We start from the raw sequence: 20,170 nt of genomic DNA on the forward strand, positions 1-20,170 counted from the left end.
GTAGTTCGGCGCTTCATCATGACCTCGACGCGCGGCTGCAGAGGCTAGACTCTACTCTGACAAGACAGCTCAAGACCATGCCTGGTCAGAAGATTCATACGTTGTAAGATAATATATCGCCGGGTCCACATGTCGGGGCCCCGCTCAGTGTACGTGCTCCCCTTGGTCATATAAAAGGGAGAGCACGCACGGTAGGATGACAGGTTCACACAGACACAAGTGGACTCACACTCTCTCCCTCACACTCTCAGCTCACCAGCTAGAACCACTCTCGAGCAAACTCTTGTGAGCACAGGCAATACAACACACAGTGGATGTAGGGTGTTACGCTCCGGCGGCCCGAACCACTCTAAACCTTCTGTGTGCTTTTCGTGTTCATACGCCTCTAGATCGAGCATTCCTTGGCTGTCCCCAAGCTCATCCTGCACCTAGGATTAGGCGGGTGCAATCCGCTACCCGGCTGGAGGAATCCTCCGACAAGAAGCTTCTAGAAAATTAGAGAGTATGCATAAACTATGATTACCATGCTTCATGGTACTCTAGAAATTAGATATTTATATGGTTAGATAAGCATGAGAAAATTCTAGAGTTAGGTATTTTATAAAAAGTGTGTAGAAAATGGACACATGACAAAATCATATGAGTCATGGAGTTCTATAAATAGGGGTGCTTCCCTCTCCTCTTGCCATATTATGGCATAAGAGGTCTCAAGTATAAGATGGTAAGGTTGTCATATAGAGTAATAGTGTTATAGTAGGGCAGCCACATAAAGAGTGCAAGAGTCTTGTGTTGTATTAAGTTATAGTGAATAAAAATTTGAGTCTCTAAATAGAGTCGTCTCTCATACTGGTGTCTAGGTGAAGGTCTTCTTGGTATAGTGTGGGTAGCCCAAATTCAGGAGTGAAACGAAAGTACCTCATGATTCGCTTGAGCGCTTGGCGGTGGGAGATTCTTGGCGACGCCTAAAAACGAGCGCACAGACACACTGCGAAGTGTATGTTTGGCCTCGTCACCGTCATGTACAACAACGACTCAATCATGCTCTGGTACTCCTTCTGATCCACTGGTTCTCCTTCCTCGTTCTCGTCCAAAGCTGTCACGGTTGACATGGGAGTTGAAAGAGGCTTTGCCTCGCCCATGTCGAACTTCTTCAGCACATCCTTGGTGTACTTACCTTGGTGGATGAATGTTCCCTCCTTGAAGGATAAATACGATTATGATTAGCATAACCAAGAAACGAACCATCACAAGAACGAGACTCAAATTTGTCCAAGTTACCTTGTTTCAAGATGAAGCAACGACACCAGAAGGATCTCAAATGGCTTATCTTGGGTGCACGCCGGTGCATGAGCTCATAGAAGTTTTCTCCAAGAAAGCATGCAAGAAAAATTTGATTCGAAATGTAACAAACAGTATTTATCGCCTCGGCCCAATACTTCCTAGGAGTCCTGTGCTCATCGAGCATCGTCCTAGGCATCTCAACAAGAGTCCGATTCTTGAGGGGATACATAGGGAGAGGAAAACTGATGTTCAATACCATGATCACGATAGAAGCCTCAAAACGAGCATTCTTGAACTCTGTCCCATTGTCGCTACGAATAGCTCTAATGGGGTCATATTGTCGCTCGTTCTTCAGCCTCAAAATCAGATCTCGAACCAAACCAAAAACTTCATCCTTTGTCTCAAGAAAGTAGACCCAAGAATAGCGAGAAAAATCATCTACGATGTCGATCACTAAAACATATCATTTGCCACCAACTGAACGCAACCGAACAGGACCAATAGTGTCCATATGTAGAAGCTCAGTCGGATGGTCAGTCATCACCTGGTTTACAGGTGGGTGTGAGACAACAACCATCTTCCCGTGACGACACGGAGCACAAACCAAATTCTTCTCAAACTTCAATTTAGGAAGACCTCGAACAAGACCCAATGAACTCAGGCGAGAAAGCAAATCAAAATTCAAGTGTCCTAATCTCCTATGTCATTTCCAAATTAAAGCTCAGAAGAAGAACTGGCAACCAAGCACTGTGAAGGTCCAAAGGAAGTAGAAAAATTAGCACGAAAAATCTAACCCTCAGATGATCATGCACCCAAGCTCACCCTGGGAATCAATTATCCATGAAGACCCATTCTTGAAACACACCTCAAAGCCTTCATCAAGTAATTGCGAAACCGAAAGCAAACTGTAACCAAGAGGTCGAACAAGTGCAACATGTTTGAGAGTAACAGTGTTACTCACCTTGGTCACACTTTTAGAGACCACCTTACCTTTGTTGTTATCCTCAAAAGTGATGTACTCCTTGGTACTCACGGGGGTGAGGCTAGAGAACCATCTAGGATTTCCGGTCATGTGACGAGAACATCTCGAGTCGATCAGCCACATGTCCTCTAGCCTTCCTATCTGCATCAGTAGTGAGAAGAAGCGTGAGCAAAGGTGCGGACACTGAGATTAGTTAAACAAGTGTTGTACCAGTGTCAAGCCATCTGCTCAAAAGTGGGGTTACACATCCACAAATTCATTTCTCCTTTGAGGCTGATGGCCACCACACGGAGGAAAGTGTGGTCCGTCGAGTCTCTGAAACCCAAAGCTACGGCCATCCCTAAGTTAGAGACACGAATTTCTCAACAAATATTAAACTAACAATAAATAAAAACTAATTATATGATTTAACTGGCTAAATAACCCTTATTTTAGCGGCTATAGCGGGATATAGCGGGCTATTAACGGATTTAGGCTTTTAAAACTAAAAGATGGATATCCTAGCCTTCTCATCTCCCAAAGGCTATAGTGGTGGTTATAGCCGGTTATTTTGAACATTGCTCAGGATAGGTGCTACTCCTTTTTTTACCACTTGTGCAATATACAGCAGGCCGTCACATCTACCCAATTGAATAATGTCACAGAGTGTTCCCTGTGTCATTGCAACTCATAGCATAGATCCTGCCAAGTTAAATTAGTTTTCATATGGAATGTATTGGTTCGTCGTGATTCATTTTGGGAAACTGACTTCATGTTCGGGGTTGGTAGAAGAAAAAAGGCTAAGGGCTAAATAGAGAATTTTTTTTAAGAACTCTAAACAGAGAACTTGCCTAGGCAGTCTCGACAGACTTGTGCTTTCGCAGCATTATTTCAGAGCTTATCTTATTTTAGTGGCTATTCATTATAAAGATGTTTTGGTACGAGCTCAACTTTCCATTCTTTCTTCATATGAGGCGAGTCCTGACATTGAAGTAGGGAAGGTAGTGGACATAGAATTGATTGTCGTCCTATCCTCTTTCGCTTGAATTAACATAGAATTGTGGGTTCTTGTAGTCTCCAACAAAAGACTTGGGGCGGATGAAATGATCACACCTTCCTAAGTCCTCACATGGCGGATGAAATGATCACACTTCACAAATTCCACACTCCCGTTGCGAAAAATCATGGATGAATCACCACCTAAATCCCTTAGAATTAAGCAACTCATATCTTTGGGTAACTATGGTAGTGGCTGCTGAATTATTAGACCATATGAGTGAGGAGTCGATGTTCTAGTTGGTCATTCCCAAATTTTTGGATAAAACTCTCTCTTTTTAGTTTTTTTTTTGTTCCCACCACCATTTATTTTCTTCCGCATCTCATTTCCTCTTTTGGCCCCCTCATCCCTCATTAATATTAGCTCATATATACCCAGCTCTACTTCTGCTCCCCACTCCTCCCCCTCTCCCCCTCTTCCCTAAAAGAAAAAGATATGGTGAGGTCTAGTCGACGCTTGGAGTTCCTTGCAGCAGCTTGTATGGCGGTGCGTGCATATGCATATCGCCTTTCCAACTGCAAGGGTACACTGCACTGTTTCTTGGCTGTGATGACGACGAGTTGTCGGGCAAACAATTCCGATCTGGTCGCACGCGCAGCCCGTATCAGTTGCGATGATCTAGCTTGGGCATTGAGTCACCTCCGACATCGTGGCATTCGCTTTCGGCCATGGTTTCGTGTTGTCAGTCCAACGGCATGGGAGCGTGCAATGGTCTCCAAGATGCACATCCGCGTGGCGATGCGCAGGCTGGCAATGGCCCGTGTAAAAAGACCTTGGTAGCATCTGGTGCGGCGGTGGAACAATATTCACCACATCTAGGGTTTGTCCCTCTTAGTTATTCAGCATTATGTATTGTTGTTCTGTCTCATCTGTCAGGGTTAGTATTGAACCTGTATCGCAGAATTTCCTTTTCGTAAGCTTCTACTAGGAAAACTTTGGGCGGGATTGTATCTTTTGGTTATGATTCTACTAGTCGATTGAAACACTTTACTAGCAATTGTTTTCTCAATTTCCATAAGCTAGTTAGCTACACTGATTATTCTTTCATTATTTCTAAAATTTTCCTTCGTCTTCATACGCAAGAGTGGAAATAAGCAATGTAGAAACTGGATCTTTTTGCTGCATCGCTTGGAGGTGGGGCAGTCTAAGAGTGTCTCCAGCAGTCCACCTTTTCTCAATAAATTAACATTATTGGGAGAAATATATGCTCCATCTGTTTTCCAATACATCTCTTTTTCCTTAATAATTATTGAGTTGCCCCAATATTTTGCTCCAACTCTCGTCAAATAAAGGGAGATTCATGCTCTTCCAATACAGTAGTTGTACTGGGATAAGATTATTGGGCGATTGTAAAAGTATCTCTCCCAAAAATCCAATAAAGTGGTATTGGGAAATTCTAATAACACCTTATTGGAAAGTGTTTATTGGTAACTTTTAGAGATCCTCTCCATTATGCATATTCGTGGGGTTGTTATATGCAGAATTTTTCTCCGAAGTGTACGATACTCAGTGCCATTATCTGTTATTACTACGCAAGTGCTATTTGAACATATGGTTGAAATTGAATTAAACCTTGATCTTTGAACTTGCTTGCATCCCATTTTTCTCAATTTCCATTGTCTACACACATCAACAAATGCTTTAGTGTTATGATCAAAATAACTAAGTCCGGTGAGTGACCAACAAATTAGTCGGGGTGCTAGATTTGAGGAGGGAGAAAAGGAGAGCCGGGTCAAGCAGTATTCGCGGGCCAAGTTGAAATGAAGATTGGGAAGGGATCCATAATTTGATTTATCTCTAGAAATTCAGTTATATTCAAAATTGATTTTAAAAACCATGGACTATTCATAAAAAAATTAACACTTGGTTTATCTCTAGAGATTCGGTTCTATTCAAAATTGATTTAAAAACCACAGAATATTCATCGAAAATATTATTGTGTCTAAAGAAATACAACTGTGATGATTGGGCTTGGGGACCCTAGCATAGTAGCATAGCGTTCGCCACTCGATAGACATTGTTAAGCATACCACCTGAGGCCACTCATGTTAAATATTATATATGCCGTGGTGATTATTCCCTTCTGTTTAAAACATGCATTTACTTTATGAATCCGCAAAACGGCAGGTGTGAAAAAAAAGTCCATGGCCATTGCTCTCGTCTCAGCGATGCGCACGCCGACGGTACATCTTGTGGGGCTTTGTCCTGCTCGTGTATCGTCGTCTCTCTCTGTAGATATCTGAAGAACCAAGTCTGAACGGACTTCTACGGATGAACGCAATCCCACAGTCAAGCACGTGTTCGTTTCGTGCCTGGAAAAAAAGACGCAGTTCCTGAGAATATTGCGCGAAAAGGCCAAAAGGTGGGCGCCGTCGTCACTGGCCGCCGGCCCGGCCGAGACATCAAAGGGAAGCGACGGCAGGTATCGAGCTTCGAGCGAGCAGAATGGCGACGAACACCCGAGCCGTGCAACTGGCAGGGCAGGGGGAGCCCTGACGCTGACGTCGCGGCGTCCTCTACCGCTGATGAGGCACAAGGCTACAGGCATCAACTTTTACATTATTCTTCGGCTGCCCCATGTACACACACGCCCGATCATCCTTTCACCGATTTGGAAGGATCATTCTCTCTCTGTTTTTTTTCTTTCTTTTATCTCAAAAAACTGGGAAAACGTACAAGCAGTAATAGAGAAACCAAGAAATCGAGGAGAGCCTCGTCGTCGTCGGCAAAGCAAACTTGCCTCGCCGGCCGGGGCAACAGCCGGGGCTAGTGCCCGACGCCAGGGCTCGGCACGGAGCGCATCAACCGCGCCGCCCTGCCGCCGGCCGAGAACCCACTCCGCACCGCCGCCGGCTCCTCGAGGGCCACGTCACCGCTGCCGCTGCCGGTGCTCGGTGACGGTGGCGTTCTGAGCACCAGGTCGCCCTCCAAGTACATCGCCTCGCCGCCTTCCTCGCCGGCTGCCAACAGCTTCCGGCCTTCGCACGGCGAGAGCTGAGACAGGAGCAGGCACAGGGCAAGACACGCCGGCACGAGCCGGCGCCACGAGGAGGCGTTGCCACCACTGCCGCCGCGTGAACCCATTGGAAGAAGCTGTGGAGTGGACCGTGGGGGATTCGATTTGCTCTGTTCTGGTTTGACGTTTGAGGAGGACGCCTGGCCTTGGCTCGGCTTGCCTAGTCGGCTACCTGACTTGTTGTTCAGCGTTTCAGACAGACTCTGATGGGTGGTTGCTCGTGCTGATGGGGCCGAGGATGAGCTCCATTTTATAGCCTCCCGGCGCAGATGATTCCTCGTTACCGGCGGAGAGCAGTCTTGACGACCAACGGCCGGCCTCAAAATTATACCCTTTTTTTTTCAGACGGCAGTTAGGTTCTGTACTTCTGTTCATTCATGCAGAAGTATCTCAGTTTTTCCTCAGAGGAAGTAGCAAAAGCAGCAGAATTCTGGACTAAGAAAAAAAAAACAGCAGAACTCCGTGGTCATGGTATACAGTATAAAAATTTGCACCATGCGTAGACGCCGAAAAATGGGATTTCCGTTGTTGTTTTAACAGACGGCAGCTGATTCAGGTGATTGCGACACCGCTGAGCTAGTACTACAACTAATCTGAACCTGTCACGCCAGCTGACTGACGAGTTCTTTTATTCGAGATATAAAACATGGGCAGTTAGTCAGAACGTAGAACTGATTAGTTTTTACATCAGACTACATTTGGCAAACATGCAGCATCTTCACTGCAAGACTTGCAAGAATCTAAGGGTGTGTTTAGATCCGCGAAAAACGGGTAGAAAAAGTCACATCGGACACTGTAGGACACTGTAGCATTTTTCGTTTGTTTGTGGTAAATATTGTCCTGCCATGACCTAACTATGCTCATAAGATTCGTCTCGCAACGTACATCAAAACTATGCAATTAGTTTTTTTATTTACCTACATTTATTACTCCATACATAGGTCATTTGCTATATTTAATGTTTCGATGTGATTTCGATGTGATAGAAAATTTAGAAGAATTTGGGGATCTAAACACACCATCAGTTAACTACGCGACGAGCCCCCCCCCCCCCCCACCCCCACACACACACAAAAACTCAATATGGTGTGCTACTGAAACTGAATCAGCAAATATAAACACTCATGTGGGGTTGCTATTGCATCAGCATCAGTGCTGGAGTTCTTGACCTATGAGAGGATCACATGTAACCTAAGCATAGCAGCTGCTGCTAGCCATCGGAATGTCGGCCTGTGTCAGCCACTGGTTTCCATGGAAAACTTGAAATGGAATCGCTGGCGAAATATAATGGACGGCGGGGAGCTAAAGGGAGGCCAAATCTGACTCGAGAACGCATTGCAGGCGTGCGGCCAGGATTAAACTTCTGGTGAACGCTATGTTTCTCTGTCATGCGGACCATACATGGCCTGCTTGTTTTCCATGCCATGCAGCCAATGCAAATTGGCCTTCTCGTGGAAAATGGCATATTCGTCGCGCTCGCAGTCTGACTACTGACGATATTACTAATCTTTGGAAACTAGGCTTATGGTTTAGTTTTTTACTTTTTTATGAGAGGAACCTTGGGGATGTCTTTTGGGTTATCATGGCCGACCTTGTTAGGCCTTGTTTAGTTCGAGGATTTTTTTCATAAGTCTCTATCACATCAAAAGGAATTTTACTATTTTATAGTATTAAATAAAATCTGTTTATAAATATTTTTTGACAGCTGAGTGCTAATTCGCGAGACGAATCTAATGAGCCTAATTAATTCATAATTTGCTACAATGATGCTGCAGTACCATCCGCTAATAATAGATTAATATACCTCATTAGATTCGTCTCGCAATTTAGCCCCAGGGTTCTACAATTAGTTTTATAATTAACCTTTATTTAATACTTCTAAATACTAAAAAATTCCAGGGACTTAAAAAAAGTCCCTGGAACCAAACAAGACCTTAGATTTGCAAAAGGGAGCAAAGAAAGCATGGCAAAACAATGGGTCACAGAGTTCAGAAAGCTCCTTTTGCATTGTTCAATAGTAGGTTCTCAATCAGCTTCTCAAAGAATATGCCAAGAGATGAACACTCATTGCGGCTTGGCCCAAGACCCCTCCTGCTTTTCAATGATAAGACCAGTCCCAACCCACAGTTTCTACGAGCAGTTTCCATGTGACATGTAAGCAGTACATTTGGTTTAGAAACCACCCTGCTGTTGGGGATTGGACCTTCGGATAGACTCCCGGAGGTCGATCTCACCCTCGGAAACGCTCCCTAACTCATTTGCAGGGCTCTAACGAAAGAAGGCGAGCACACCCGAAGGGCGACCATCGCTTGCGAGATCGCCCAAGGCCAGGGAACCTACCTTTGGGGGACCAAAGGATGCAATTGCTCGCCCGGGAGCACAAGCCATGAGAAAAAGACCTTCGAGCGGACGGGGAAGAAAACCTTCGGTAACGAAGGTGCCGACCGAAGGTTTTGAGAGGGAACCAACCTTCGAAGGAGGGACCAGCCAGGGACCTCGAAGCCCGAAGGATACCAACTACAAGATACAAGCCGGACGAGGGTTGCTGGACCTTCGATGGAATAAGGCGTGCGTGTAGAACGTGAATACGTGAGAAGATCGGATTTGTACACCTCTCACCCTGTAATTTTACCCTGAAACCGTCTGTAAATGAGTTGTACATGAGTTGGAAGGGGGCAATTTGGGGACATTTGGCCGAGGGTCAGGGGTATAAATAGCCCCATTGCTACAGTGTAAAGGGTTGAATTTTCAGGGGTATAAATAGCCCCCGCCGCCATGGGAGCTCACTGTGGGTGGACGGCGAGGGACGCGTGGGCGGCAGAGGTAAGGCGCTCTGCCAGCTCGCGGTGGCCGGCGGCGAGGCGCGAGTGGGCGGCAGTGGCAAGGTGGTGTCGCGGCGGCCGGCGGCCGAGGCAGAGTGGTATGCAGCAGCGCCAGGTGGGCCCCACAGATGGACTCGCCCCCAACGCGTCTTGCGTCTTGGGTGATGCGTAGACACCGTTTCGTGCAGGAGAAACGATGTCTTGGGCCGTGTTTGGTTGCCTCCCGTAAATTTTTTGAAAATGCATCTTTCTACATTTGAAGTACTAAACATAGACTAATCACAAAAATAATTACAGAACTCGTCTGTAAATCGCGAGACGAATCTAATGAGTCTAATTAATCCGTCATTAGATGTTATTTAATGTAGCATTACTGTAGCAATTTAGCGTCTGATAACAGCATAATTAGGTTCATTAGATTCGTCTCGCCATTTATAGACAGCAGTCGCAATGCGTTTTTTATTTCGTCTAGATTTAAGTCTCCATACAGGTGCCGGATTTTTTTTTTTGGAATTTTGATTTTTGCAACCAAACACGGCCTTGATCTCTTTCTTCATTTACTGCCCTTCCACATCAGCGTTTTGAGTACGTGGCATGCTCATTTAGTCGGATTACGCTCGAACTATCGCAGAAACGATGTTTTGGTGTTTTGAGTACGTGACTTGTGTAAATGTAAGGGAAAAGTTCGAATTACGCTCTCGAACTATCGCAGAAGTTCGATTTTAACTTTCAACTATAAAACTGGATAACATAGGCATCCAATTGTCGAAACCGGGCAAATCTAGCCCTTGAAGTGGTTTCAAGGTGGTTTTATATTTTTTTTAAAATTAAAAAATTCCAATTAGATCTAAAAAATCAAAACTAATTTATTTTATATTAGAAAAAATTGAAACTAGTATAAACTTTTTTTCTAAAATGTAACTTATCTATTATTGCTCTATTTGAATCTTGGTTATTTAAAAATAATAGACATAATTACAAGCAACCATATATTATGAAAATAAAAAAAATAGATATGAATAACCGAAAAGTATCGTGCCAATAGATATGTTACATTTTTAGAAAACCTTTGATACTCATTTCATATCTTTTTTATTTAAAATGAATTACTTATAAATTTTTAAGTTTAAAATTGAATATTTTTAATTCTCATAAAAATGGAAAATCACGTTCGGAACCAACTAAGGGGCCAAATTTGCTCGGTGTCAACAGTTGGATGGCCTTTATTATCCGATTTTATAGTTGAAGTTTGAAAATCAATTTTTTGTGATAGTTCGAGGATGTAAACCAAAATTTTCCCTAAATATAAATATCTGACATATTTGATTGTAAAATCATAATTCATCAACTCGGAAATGTAAATACCTACAACCGTCAACTTATGATTAATCCAAAGTCAAACCAGGGCGGGCCTCGGATGTCAAATCACTCCATGGAACCATCGCTCGAGATCCTCTCTGCTATTTTCATCAAAAAAAAACTTGGAGAACGAATACGAGCCGTTGCCATTCGATTCGCGACGAGCAGCTCCCCTGAGTCCTGACTCCTGAGCCGTCGGAGCTCAACCTCGGACGAAATGCCCCGTCCCTGTCGATTGTCATGCTCATGCCTGCTTCGTTCCAGCGCGCTGTGTTGTTGTGCGGCGGCGGCCCCAGCTCTGTTCACTGCACGCGTCGGCGTCGGGCTGTTGGCTGCCGTGCTCGCTGCTGCTACGCAGCTCGCCTTCCCGAAGCCTGACGCCGCCCACCAAAAACTCGTGTCGGAACTCGGAACACGCGTTGCGCAGGCTCTACGTTCGCGTCGCGTCAGGGTTCGGCTCGACCCTCGGTCACTGGACGGCTGAGGTTCCTGCCCGACGTGGGAACGGGTTTCTTAGCGGTACCAGCAGAGGGACTCATCCATTGACACGTGGAGTCGGGTCTAGGCGTCACCTCTGCAGCTACTGTAGAGGATCTCAGTCCAAATTTTAGCACGTGTTAGTATTCATATATTTGCTAAAGTTTTTGAGTCTAGATTAGACTTTAGCCCACCTTATTAGCATTTAGAGAAAAGTCCGAATTACTCGCAAAAGTCCAATTTTCAACTTTAAACTACAAAACCGTATAACATAGCCACCCAACTATCAAAACCGAGCAAATTTGACCCTTGGGTGGTTTTCAAAGTGGTTTTGTATTTTTTTTAAAAAAATAAAAAATTCCAATCAGATTAAAAAAATCAAAACTAATTCATTTTAAATAAAAAAAATATGAAACTAGTACCAATTTTTTTGTAAAAATGTAACTATCTATTATTGCTCTATTTGACTCTTAGTTATTCAAAAATAATAGACATAACTACCAGCAACCAAATATTATAAAAAATTGGATCTGAATAACTGAAAAGAATCATTCCAATAGATAGACTACATTTTTTAGAAAACTTTTGATAGCCATTTCATATGTTTCTGATTTAAAATGAATTACTTATAAATTTTTAGTTTAATTTTAAATATTTTTAATTCTCACAAAATGGAAAACCACCTAAGGATCAAATTTCCCCGGTTTTAATAGTTGGATGACCTTTGTTATCAGATTTTGTAGTTGAAGGTTAAAAATTGGACTTCCGTGATAGTTCAAGAGTGTAAAGTGAACTTTTCCCTAGCATTTATATTTGGATACAATAGTACCAAAAATTAGCACTCTCGGCTATTAGCATTTTGATTGAAACAGAAGCGTGAGAGATATATAATCACCAACCGCCATCCATGTACGGAGGTGATGAGACTTTGGTTCAATTAGAATTTCGACCAGCGACGGAGGGATGGTGAAATCATATTACAGGATGACGACGCCCAGAACAACCATGGACCGTGTTTTTCTTTTTTTTCTTTTTCGTTTGTTGTTTTTAATTTTCTTTCATTTTCGATAGTATTTTTTATTTTCCCTTTTCATTTTCTTTGTTTCATTTTTCTTTATTTTTAGTAATTCTACCTTTTCTTTTTCTTTCTTCCCTTTTAATTTATTTCCATCTCTTTCTCCCTTTTTATCTTTTGTTCTTCGTTTTTATTTTATATTTTTTAATAGCAATGTTAATTTTTTTGTTTACTTTTCTTTTTCTTTATCATTTAAACTCATTTTTCTTTTGTATACTAATTTATTCGTCATATTTACAATTTGTTGACGTATAAATCTTTTGATGATGTGGGTGCTTTTGCTTTCATACGAAATTATTTGTTCGGCATGTGGTACTATTTGTTCATGTTTGTGGATTAATTGTTCCTAATGTCAAAATTATTTGTTCTCGTTGCCTAACAAATAATTTGACTGCAAAAGTATTTTATTCACTGTAAAACCCTATTTCTTTCACTATGTGGACTATCCTTTTAAGTTGTTAAATTATTTGTTGTGCCGTTTAATCGTGTGCTCATAGAAAACAATCATTTATTCCTATTGTTCAGCATCTATATGCAATAGTAAAAATTTTGATCGTGGCAAATGTTTATAAAATAAAATCATATAAATATAGTTAAATGTGGTCTCATTTTGAAGATGTTTTGCTTGCATGTATAGCATTTATCTTCGTTTTCACACAGAAAATAGTTGAGGGGAGTAATTTAGACTTTTTTCTTTTTATTTTCTACTAGTAATAATAATTAATTTATTGGAAGCAGCGAGCGCCTTAAGTGACGGGTAATCGTGCCCCCGCCATTCTAGCGAGAGGAGCCCTGGGATAGGGACGGTCCGTCCCCCCGCCTGACGAACCCTCCTCGCGACGAGGGAGAGACGGAACCCTCCTCGATCCGGCCGGTAGAGACCTCGACTGCGATCGGGTCACGATCGCTCCGCCTGCGGCCTGGTAAAAATGCAGTTTCCGATCACGATTTTGAAATTCGACCGTGTTCTGATCGCCGCCGTTTGTGGTTGCTTTTGTGCGTGTAGATGAGTGTGTCAGGATCGGAGACCGATTCCGTGGCCTCACGGCGGTCCAAGAAGCCCAAGTGTACGCACTGCTGCCCTCCCCTTTTGTTCCCTCATTTTTATCTCTCTATTCCACCGTACATTTTGAATGCGTTTTTTTTTTCTTGGTATAGATATCAAATTGTTTGTTCCTTCTCAATTTGCCAATTGGTGAGGAATGAAGAGATGGTGTTATTCGAAATCTTAGCAATTAGTTCTAGTTTTAAGATCTCAAATATCAAATGCCTAATCTCTTGGGGGATTTGATGCCTGCTTCTGCGATTGAAGTCTCTTGGTTGTGTGCAGATTCCAAGTTTACACAGCAGGAGCTGCCGGCATGCAAGCCACTCTTGACTCCCGGAATTGTAAGCACTACACCATCCTCTCTGTACCTCCAAAGTTCTTCGTTCTAACCATGAAGACTGGTCTCCAAACCTGAACATGTTTGCATTATTGCCTAGGTCATCGGCGCTTTCTCGCTCATTGGCATCGTCTTCGTCCCGATCGGTCTCGCTTCTCTGTCTGCATCACAGGACGTATGCAGCTTCCACGTCGTTCATTCTGAAACCTCAATTGCAACACTACGATGATGCACTCGGCTGTGTCCTAACCTGATTCGCACACAGATTGTTGAGTTGATAGATCGATATGATGCCGAGTGCGTATCTGCAAACGACAAGGTCGGGTTCATTCAGGATACCAAGACCGACAAAGCCTGCACAAGGAAGATCACTGTGAGTGTGCCATTGTCTGCCTGAAGCCCTGAACCTGTGTAGCTTGCAAACTTCAAGCACATCGTAAGTAATGGTGGTGATGTGTCATCTTCCAGGTGCCAAAACCAATGAAAGGGCCGATACACATATACTACCAGCTTGAAAACTTCTACCAGAATCATCGCCGGTGATCCCTAGAACTTAATGCTTTATACACTTTATAAACTCTGTTAACTGAATATTTACGTCAGGTACAAACCTAACAGGCCATTGTCGGACTGAATGCCATGTAATGCTAACCCCAGGTATGTCAAGAGCCGAAACGACAAACAATTGCGGATGAAGGAAGCAGCGAGTATGATAACAAACTGTGAGCCTGAAGCCACCAGCCAAGACGGCGCTCCGATTGTGCCCTGCGGCCTCATCGCTTGGAGCTTGTTCAACGACACCTACTCATTTTCTCTCAACAAGAAGGCCGTTGAGGTGAACAAGAAGAACATAGCCTGGGACAGCGACAAGAACACAAAGTTTGGCAGCGACGTTTTCCCCAGCAATTTCCAGAAAGGCGGCCTAATCGGTGGTGCCAAGCTCAATGAGAAATTGCCGGTAAGTGCAGTGCAGCAGCAGCTTCTTCGATCTGTTCTGAATGTTCTGAGCAGTCATCTTGCATTGAGATGTTACCTCTTCCATCCTGAATTTCACTTAGGCTTTTTTTCCCCTTGTTCTTCAGTTGAGTCAGCAGGAGGACCTCATCGTCTGGATGAGAACCGCCGCCCTCCCAACATTCAGGAAGCTCTACGGGCGAATCGAGACGGACATCATGGCGAGCGACGAGATCACGGTGGTGATCCAGAACAACTACAACACGTACAGCTTCGGGGGCACCAAGGCGCTGGTGCTGTCCACCACGTCCTGGATCGGCGGCAGGAACAACTTCATCGGCGTCGCGTACGTGGCCATCGGCGGCATCTGCCTCCTGCTCGCCATGGGCTTCGTCGTGCTCTACGTTCTCAAGCCGAGGTACTCGTGACGCTGCTCACGTGCTGCGCATTTTTTTTTCTTGTTTACAACTTGTCTTCATCAATATTAAAAAGAAATTGGTTTGAACCAAAATTGTTATATTCAATGTTGAAGCGTACAACTTGGTGATGCTCTGTTTCAGGACCCTTGGAGACCCCTCGTACTTGTCGTGGAACAAAGAAAACCCAGACAACCCAAACTGAAATAAAGTCCGCGAAGCCCATTGTGCAGAGTGCAGTCACAGGAATTTGTCAGTGCCATTTCTACAACTACAATTCCTGTGGGTTTACAAGAAGTCGTTTGTTCGTGTCCATTTGTTTTGCCATACCCTAGATATACGCATATAGGTAGGCGTACTTGGTGATAAAGTTTGGAGAAGTTTTAACCATGTTTAAAGTTGCTTGAGCTGTTACTGTCCATAAGCAAGCTAACTGAATCTTCATCTTCAGTATTAATACACGCCGCTCAGATCTCCTGCCGCCTGCTTTTTTTCTTTTTCTCCGGCAATGCGGGTGGTGATCCAACAATGCATCTCCTCGAGGATCTGTTGGACTAGGACCGGGGCTTCTCTCTCCAAAGGACAGCGGTGAAATTTATTAGCAGGGAAAAAAACTAAAAACAAATGTTGCCCCAGTTCTTAGGGAAACGGGGCCCAAAACCCAAAACAGAAGAGGGCATGAATCGCCTTGCTCTGGAAAAGTCGCCACTGCTCTTATGAAAAAAAATTCTACAGAAGTTGGCACAGCCACAGCGGTTAGGTACGGCATGCTCCGTGTCGTGTACGTGTACGCAGCAGGGCACTCGGTAGTTGTCGGGGAGCCCGGCCGGCGTAGAACTACTGAACTAGGGTAGGAAGAAAACCGAGAAGCAACAAGGGCTTCGCCGTCACAAGTGAGGTGAAAGGGTAAGGGGGCGAGGTGACTGCAAGAGGAAGGAGAGCTCCCCACGCCTCGCCGGGCTTCGCTTGACGTCTCTGCCGTGATCTAGGAACAAATCGAACGTCCCGGGGCCAGATGGCCGAGGCAGTCGTCCCATGTGTCGCCGTCCCAGCTCTCCAGCTCACCACTGGCTCCGAATCATCCAGTCAGGCAGTTGCGCGTTTTAGGCTTACAACCTTATGAAATTCTCATTTCACTGATAACTCGTGAGGGTGAATCAGGAAAGAGGAAACTCGGAAAGAAGACATGCATATCGCCAAGGCCGTGAATTTATATCTAGGATTACTTCATATTTTCCTTCATAAAATGCCGATTTAGATATTGTCCTGCACCAGAACAAACTACACCTTACACAATTTGAGAAGGCAGCAAAAAAATATATATAATGCAAATATGGAAGCTAAATAAATCATGGCCCTTAAACTCGAGGAAAAAAAAAATCTTAGCAAGGGGCGGAGGTAAACCAGATGGACTGTTAATTAGTGTTCCATTGACACATGGAACAAAGACCTTGTCTGTTTCAGGTTCTGACTAATTTTAAAAGTTTGCTTTTGATAAATTCAAAAGTCAGATGACTTTGAGAATCCAGAGTGGATTCTAGATTCTTGATTTCAGATTTTAGGAGTCATTCGACTTTTAGATTTCATAAAATCGATCTTCTAAATCTTCCTAACGGCCTGACGTGACGGGGTATCATGAATCCTTGATAGTTTAGTTTATTTTTCATCCGGTAAGAATAGATGAATTTTACCCAAAATAAAAAAAATAAAGAACATGTTTTCGTCATTTGACAGAAGATTCTTTTATCTCTAAATATAAGTCTTTGCAAGGTCCAGTTTGCAAAAACAGAACCCCGTTAAACCTGAACCAGAAGAATTAGTGGCGGCAGAGGACAGTGCTAACATGTCGGAGTCCCGCAAAGAAAAGCAAACCAGTCGCCGCCGCCTGCCCGCCTCCTCGTTCGAGTCCGATCTTGCTGGAGGTCGCCGCATTCTGAATCCGGTTACCAATGGCTCCTCCCCTCCTCTCGCCGCCGCTGCTCCCCGACTCGCTCACGACACTGCCGCGGTCTTTCCCTTGCTCCCGCCCCACGCGGCAGCTGGCCACCGTCGGGTTCGCCGGAGCCGTTAGGAGCGACCGCCAGGGGAGTTGGAGTGCGCGGAGGAGGGGGAACCTCAGGATTCGAGCCACTGCGGCGGAAGCGGATCACGAGAGGCCGGAGGAGGATGTCGCCGAGGATTACTATTCCGTTCTGGGTGTGGTATGTATATCTGGAACCTTGGTTTGCCATTTAGCAACTACTTTGGCTTGTTTGTTTTGATCGTAGAGGAAAGAATTAGTTCTTTGGGCTAAACCTCTGTGATTAATTTCTAGATTATTTGCTCTTGGTGGCAACAAGTTCATAATTTTGTTTACAAGCTATATAACGTTTGGCGAAGAATCAAAATGCTACTTTTACTTCCACAAGAAAAAATATTTTCCTTCCCTTTTTATGTAGGTTCAGTTCAGATAATATTCCTGATCTTATCTATCTGAGATAATGAGTTTTCTGTTAATATGGAACATCTGATTCTTCTACCACCAGATGCCAGATGCAACACCTGAGGAAATCAAGAAGGCATACTACAGTTGCATGAAAGCGTGCCACCCCGACCTTAGTGGGGACGACCCTGACGTGACCAACTTCTGTATGTTCATCAATGAGGTTTATTCGGTAAGAGCCATTATGCATGCTGCGTGCAAGATGTTTTCTTTTTGCTCTGAAATTTGTCATTGCACTGAGCTAACATGGGGTGTGGAAGGGCAGGTGCTGAGCGATCCAGCACAACGTGCAGTGTATGATGAGATCCATGGGTACACAGCTACAGCAATAAACCCTTTCTTTGATGACAGTGCACCCAAGGATCAAGTGTTCGTTGATGAGTTTACCTGCATTGGTATATTGATAGCTCTGTTGTGAATAGAAGTTTCTCTTTTGGTTCATGAGTAGCGCGATTCATTATTTATGCGGATGCACCGCTACAGGATGTAAAAACTGTGCCAATATCTGCCCTAACGTCTTTCAAATTGAAGAAGATTTTGGGAGGTCAAGGGTCTACTCCCAGTCGGGTAGCACCGAACTTATCCAGGATGCCATTGATAGTTGGTGAGACTTTTAAGTGCTTGAATCTATTCAGTTGTTACTTCTTGTAGTTTCCTCAGCATTAGCGAAACGGTTCTCGCAAGATATTCAAGGTTTCAGATCAAATTAGTGAATATGTTGCTGATGTGTTTCCAGTTCTCCAGATGCTAATGTTTTTTGTGCCAAACTTCCATACTTCCATTTTTCAGCCCTGTCGACTGTATCCACTGGACTTCTGCAGCACAACTGTCACTCCTCGAGAATGAGATGCGCAGAGTAGAGAGGGTGAATGTAAGTAAACTTTCTATCAGATGGAACTTTGAATTATGTGTTGCCTTTATAGTTTTATACTGTCATGGTTGACCCTGAAGCAAGTCCGGTTAATTTGCATTTCTACATAAGCGTGTATACTGCATTGAGTAGTAATGAATTCGGAAGAATTATCTGCTGGTATTATCCAGAATTCTTCTAGCAGTACAGTAATCGGAATTTCAAATCTGAGCAGGTTGGTTTGATGCTTGCTGGTATGGGAGCTTCAGTCAATGTTTTCCGAATGGTAATTATATCTTTATTCATGTCAATTTTGTCTGCTTTACCTAAATTATTACTCCATGGCGGGATCTTAAGATTCCATTTTCTTTGGCCATGGATGCAAATTAACTTAATTGCTCTCTGTGGAAAGATTCAAAGTAATCTTCATGCCATACATTCAATATTGAGGTTACCAAAGTTCAATTGTATCGTAGCATAATTTCTTCTGGACCTCAACACTGCCTATCTGTGCTGTTGTTAAATGTAAACTTATATTGATATGTTTTCTATATGTGGTAGGCAAGTGTTCGCTGGGAAAAGAGGCAAGCAAAAGTCTTGGTACTGTTCGTTTGCACTCACCTTATACAATGATTTTTGAAAGAAAAAATATAAATGTCTTAAATGTAAATCTGCATGATTTTTGCAGGAAAAAGTCAGAACACGGATGGTGAACCAAGAAAATTCAGACACAGGCAGGTCTTGGAGCGATGTCTGGGGATCCCCACCACGAGATCAAAACAATGGTAATGCTAATAGATTGTCAGAGCTCAGAAGAACCCTGGTTACTCTGTAGCATTTAGTAAATTCGTATCCACTTACTCTCTGCCTATCAACCCTTGTATTGTTGAATATGATTGTTGCTGATGGGTACTGTCAGAGGAAGAAGCGTCAGAGAGAACCAAGAGAGCGGCGGCGGCTGCCAGAAGGTGGCGAGAATACTCAAGGCGAGGCGCAGACAGGCCTCCGACATACAAGCTTCCAGAAGCAGTGGGCAACAAAGATTAGTCCACTGAATAGAGAAAACATCTGCCATTGTTTGGCCAAATTTGGCAAACCTGTACTGTACAGTGTCGTTGTTTGCAGAGGTGATCCGAAGGTTTGCTTTGCCTTCCCAGTCGACACCCATGCTGCTCCTGTAAATCTAGACGTAGCGATGTTGATAACCTGTAGAAGACATGCACCAAATATATTACGTGTATATTCAAGCTGTAATATAAACAAATGCACATGTATATCTTGCTGGATGTGGTACTAGATGAAAACATGAGTTATTGTATGTGATGTCATTTTATACGAGTTTTGTGTAATCTGCTATAATCTTGGGCTGAAACTGGGCCAAATTTGGTGGTCCAGATATTTTATGGGCTGAAAATGGTTGACAATGTCCATATCAGCAGCCACATCATCCGCTATTTTAGCGTTCACGTCATCACCCTCATCCACGTCATCAGACACGTCATTAGCCATGTCATAATTACCATCCATATTAATAGCCACATGAACATCCATATAACCTGTTAGTGACGTGGCTTTTCAATTCATGACAAAAATTAACCTACATATACAAACTGGCTATGATGTTTATTTTCATCACTAATGTTGGGCTTGGGTTGGGTTGAGCGGGACAAAGGCTATTTCATGATGAATTAGAAACGTGACAGATTGTGTCAATGCATGATAATTCTGCAAAAAAGTCACATTGTTTAATATGTGACACTCAATACATGATGATACGTGAAATTGCTGCTTTATAACATTTTCAGTTATCTGTAATAAAATTAATCTGTCATAGATTAAATAATATCTAGTAATGTTGATTATTCCTTATTAGACTAAGATGATTATTCCTTATTAGACTAAGAATCCATCGCATTGTTTTGCTGGCTTGTCATGTGTACTATAGATGCTTGTCAATTCAATAACCAAGGATCTTGTCAATATAGTATGTCATCTTTTTTCCATGTCTATATGCAGATAGCCGCTTCATTTGGGA

At 43.4% G+C, this 20,170-nt stretch overlaps 3 protein-coding genes across 3 annotated transcripts; 2 read left to right on the forward strand and 1 right to left on the reverse strand.

Moving 5' to 3' along the window:
• Positions 1–962: 962 nt before the first annotated feature.
• Positions 963–2,353, reverse strand: LOC120700670. The gene is made up of 3 exons (XM_039984917.1): positions 2,243–2,353; positions 1,538–1,675; positions 963–1,196 (listed from the first exon to the last, which is right to left on the reverse strand). Exons 1-3 carry the CDS (start codon positions 2,351–2,353, stop codon positions 963–965), a joined length of 483 nt encoding a protein of 160 aa, XP_039840851.1.
• A 10,475-nt stretch (positions 2,354–12,828) lies between these two features.
• On the forward strand, positions 12,829–15,278 carry LOC120701280 (ALA-interacting subunit 1-like). Its single transcript, XM_039985395.1, has 9 exons — positions 12,829–12,971; positions 13,055–13,115; positions 13,379–13,437; positions 13,534–13,608; positions 13,699–13,806; positions 13,902–13,972; positions 14,091–14,391; positions 14,516–14,805; positions 14,948–15,278. The coding sequence occupies exons 2-9, from the start codon at positions 13,055–13,057 to the stop codon at positions 15,006–15,008; spliced, it is 1,026 nt and encodes a 341-aa protein (XP_039841329.1). The 5' UTR covers positions 12,829–12,971; the 3' UTR covers positions 15,009–15,278.
• Positions 15,279–16,627: 1,349 nt separating this feature from the next.
• Positions 16,628–19,470, forward strand: LOC120698034 (chaperone protein dnaJ C76, chloroplastic-like). Its single transcript, XM_039981480.1, has 9 exons — positions 16,628–17,004; positions 17,329–17,457; positions 17,551–17,680; positions 17,769–17,889; positions 18,075–18,156; positions 18,371–18,421; positions 18,697–18,735; positions 18,824–18,920; positions 19,055–19,470. Exons 1-9 carry the CDS (start codon positions 16,753–16,755, stop codon positions 19,180–19,182), a joined length of 1,029 nt encoding a protein of 342 aa, XP_039837414.1. The 5' UTR covers positions 16,628–16,752; the 3' UTR covers positions 19,183–19,470.
• Positions 19,471–20,170: the final 700 nt, after the last annotated feature.

Source organism: Panicum virgatum, chromosome 3K, assembly GCF_016808335.1.
Source record: "Panicum virgatum strain AP13 chromosome 3K, P.virgatum_v5, whole genome shotgun sequence".
Taxonomy (NCBI): domain Eukaryota; kingdom Viridiplantae; phylum Streptophyta; class Magnoliopsida; order Poales; family Poaceae; genus Panicum; species Panicum virgatum.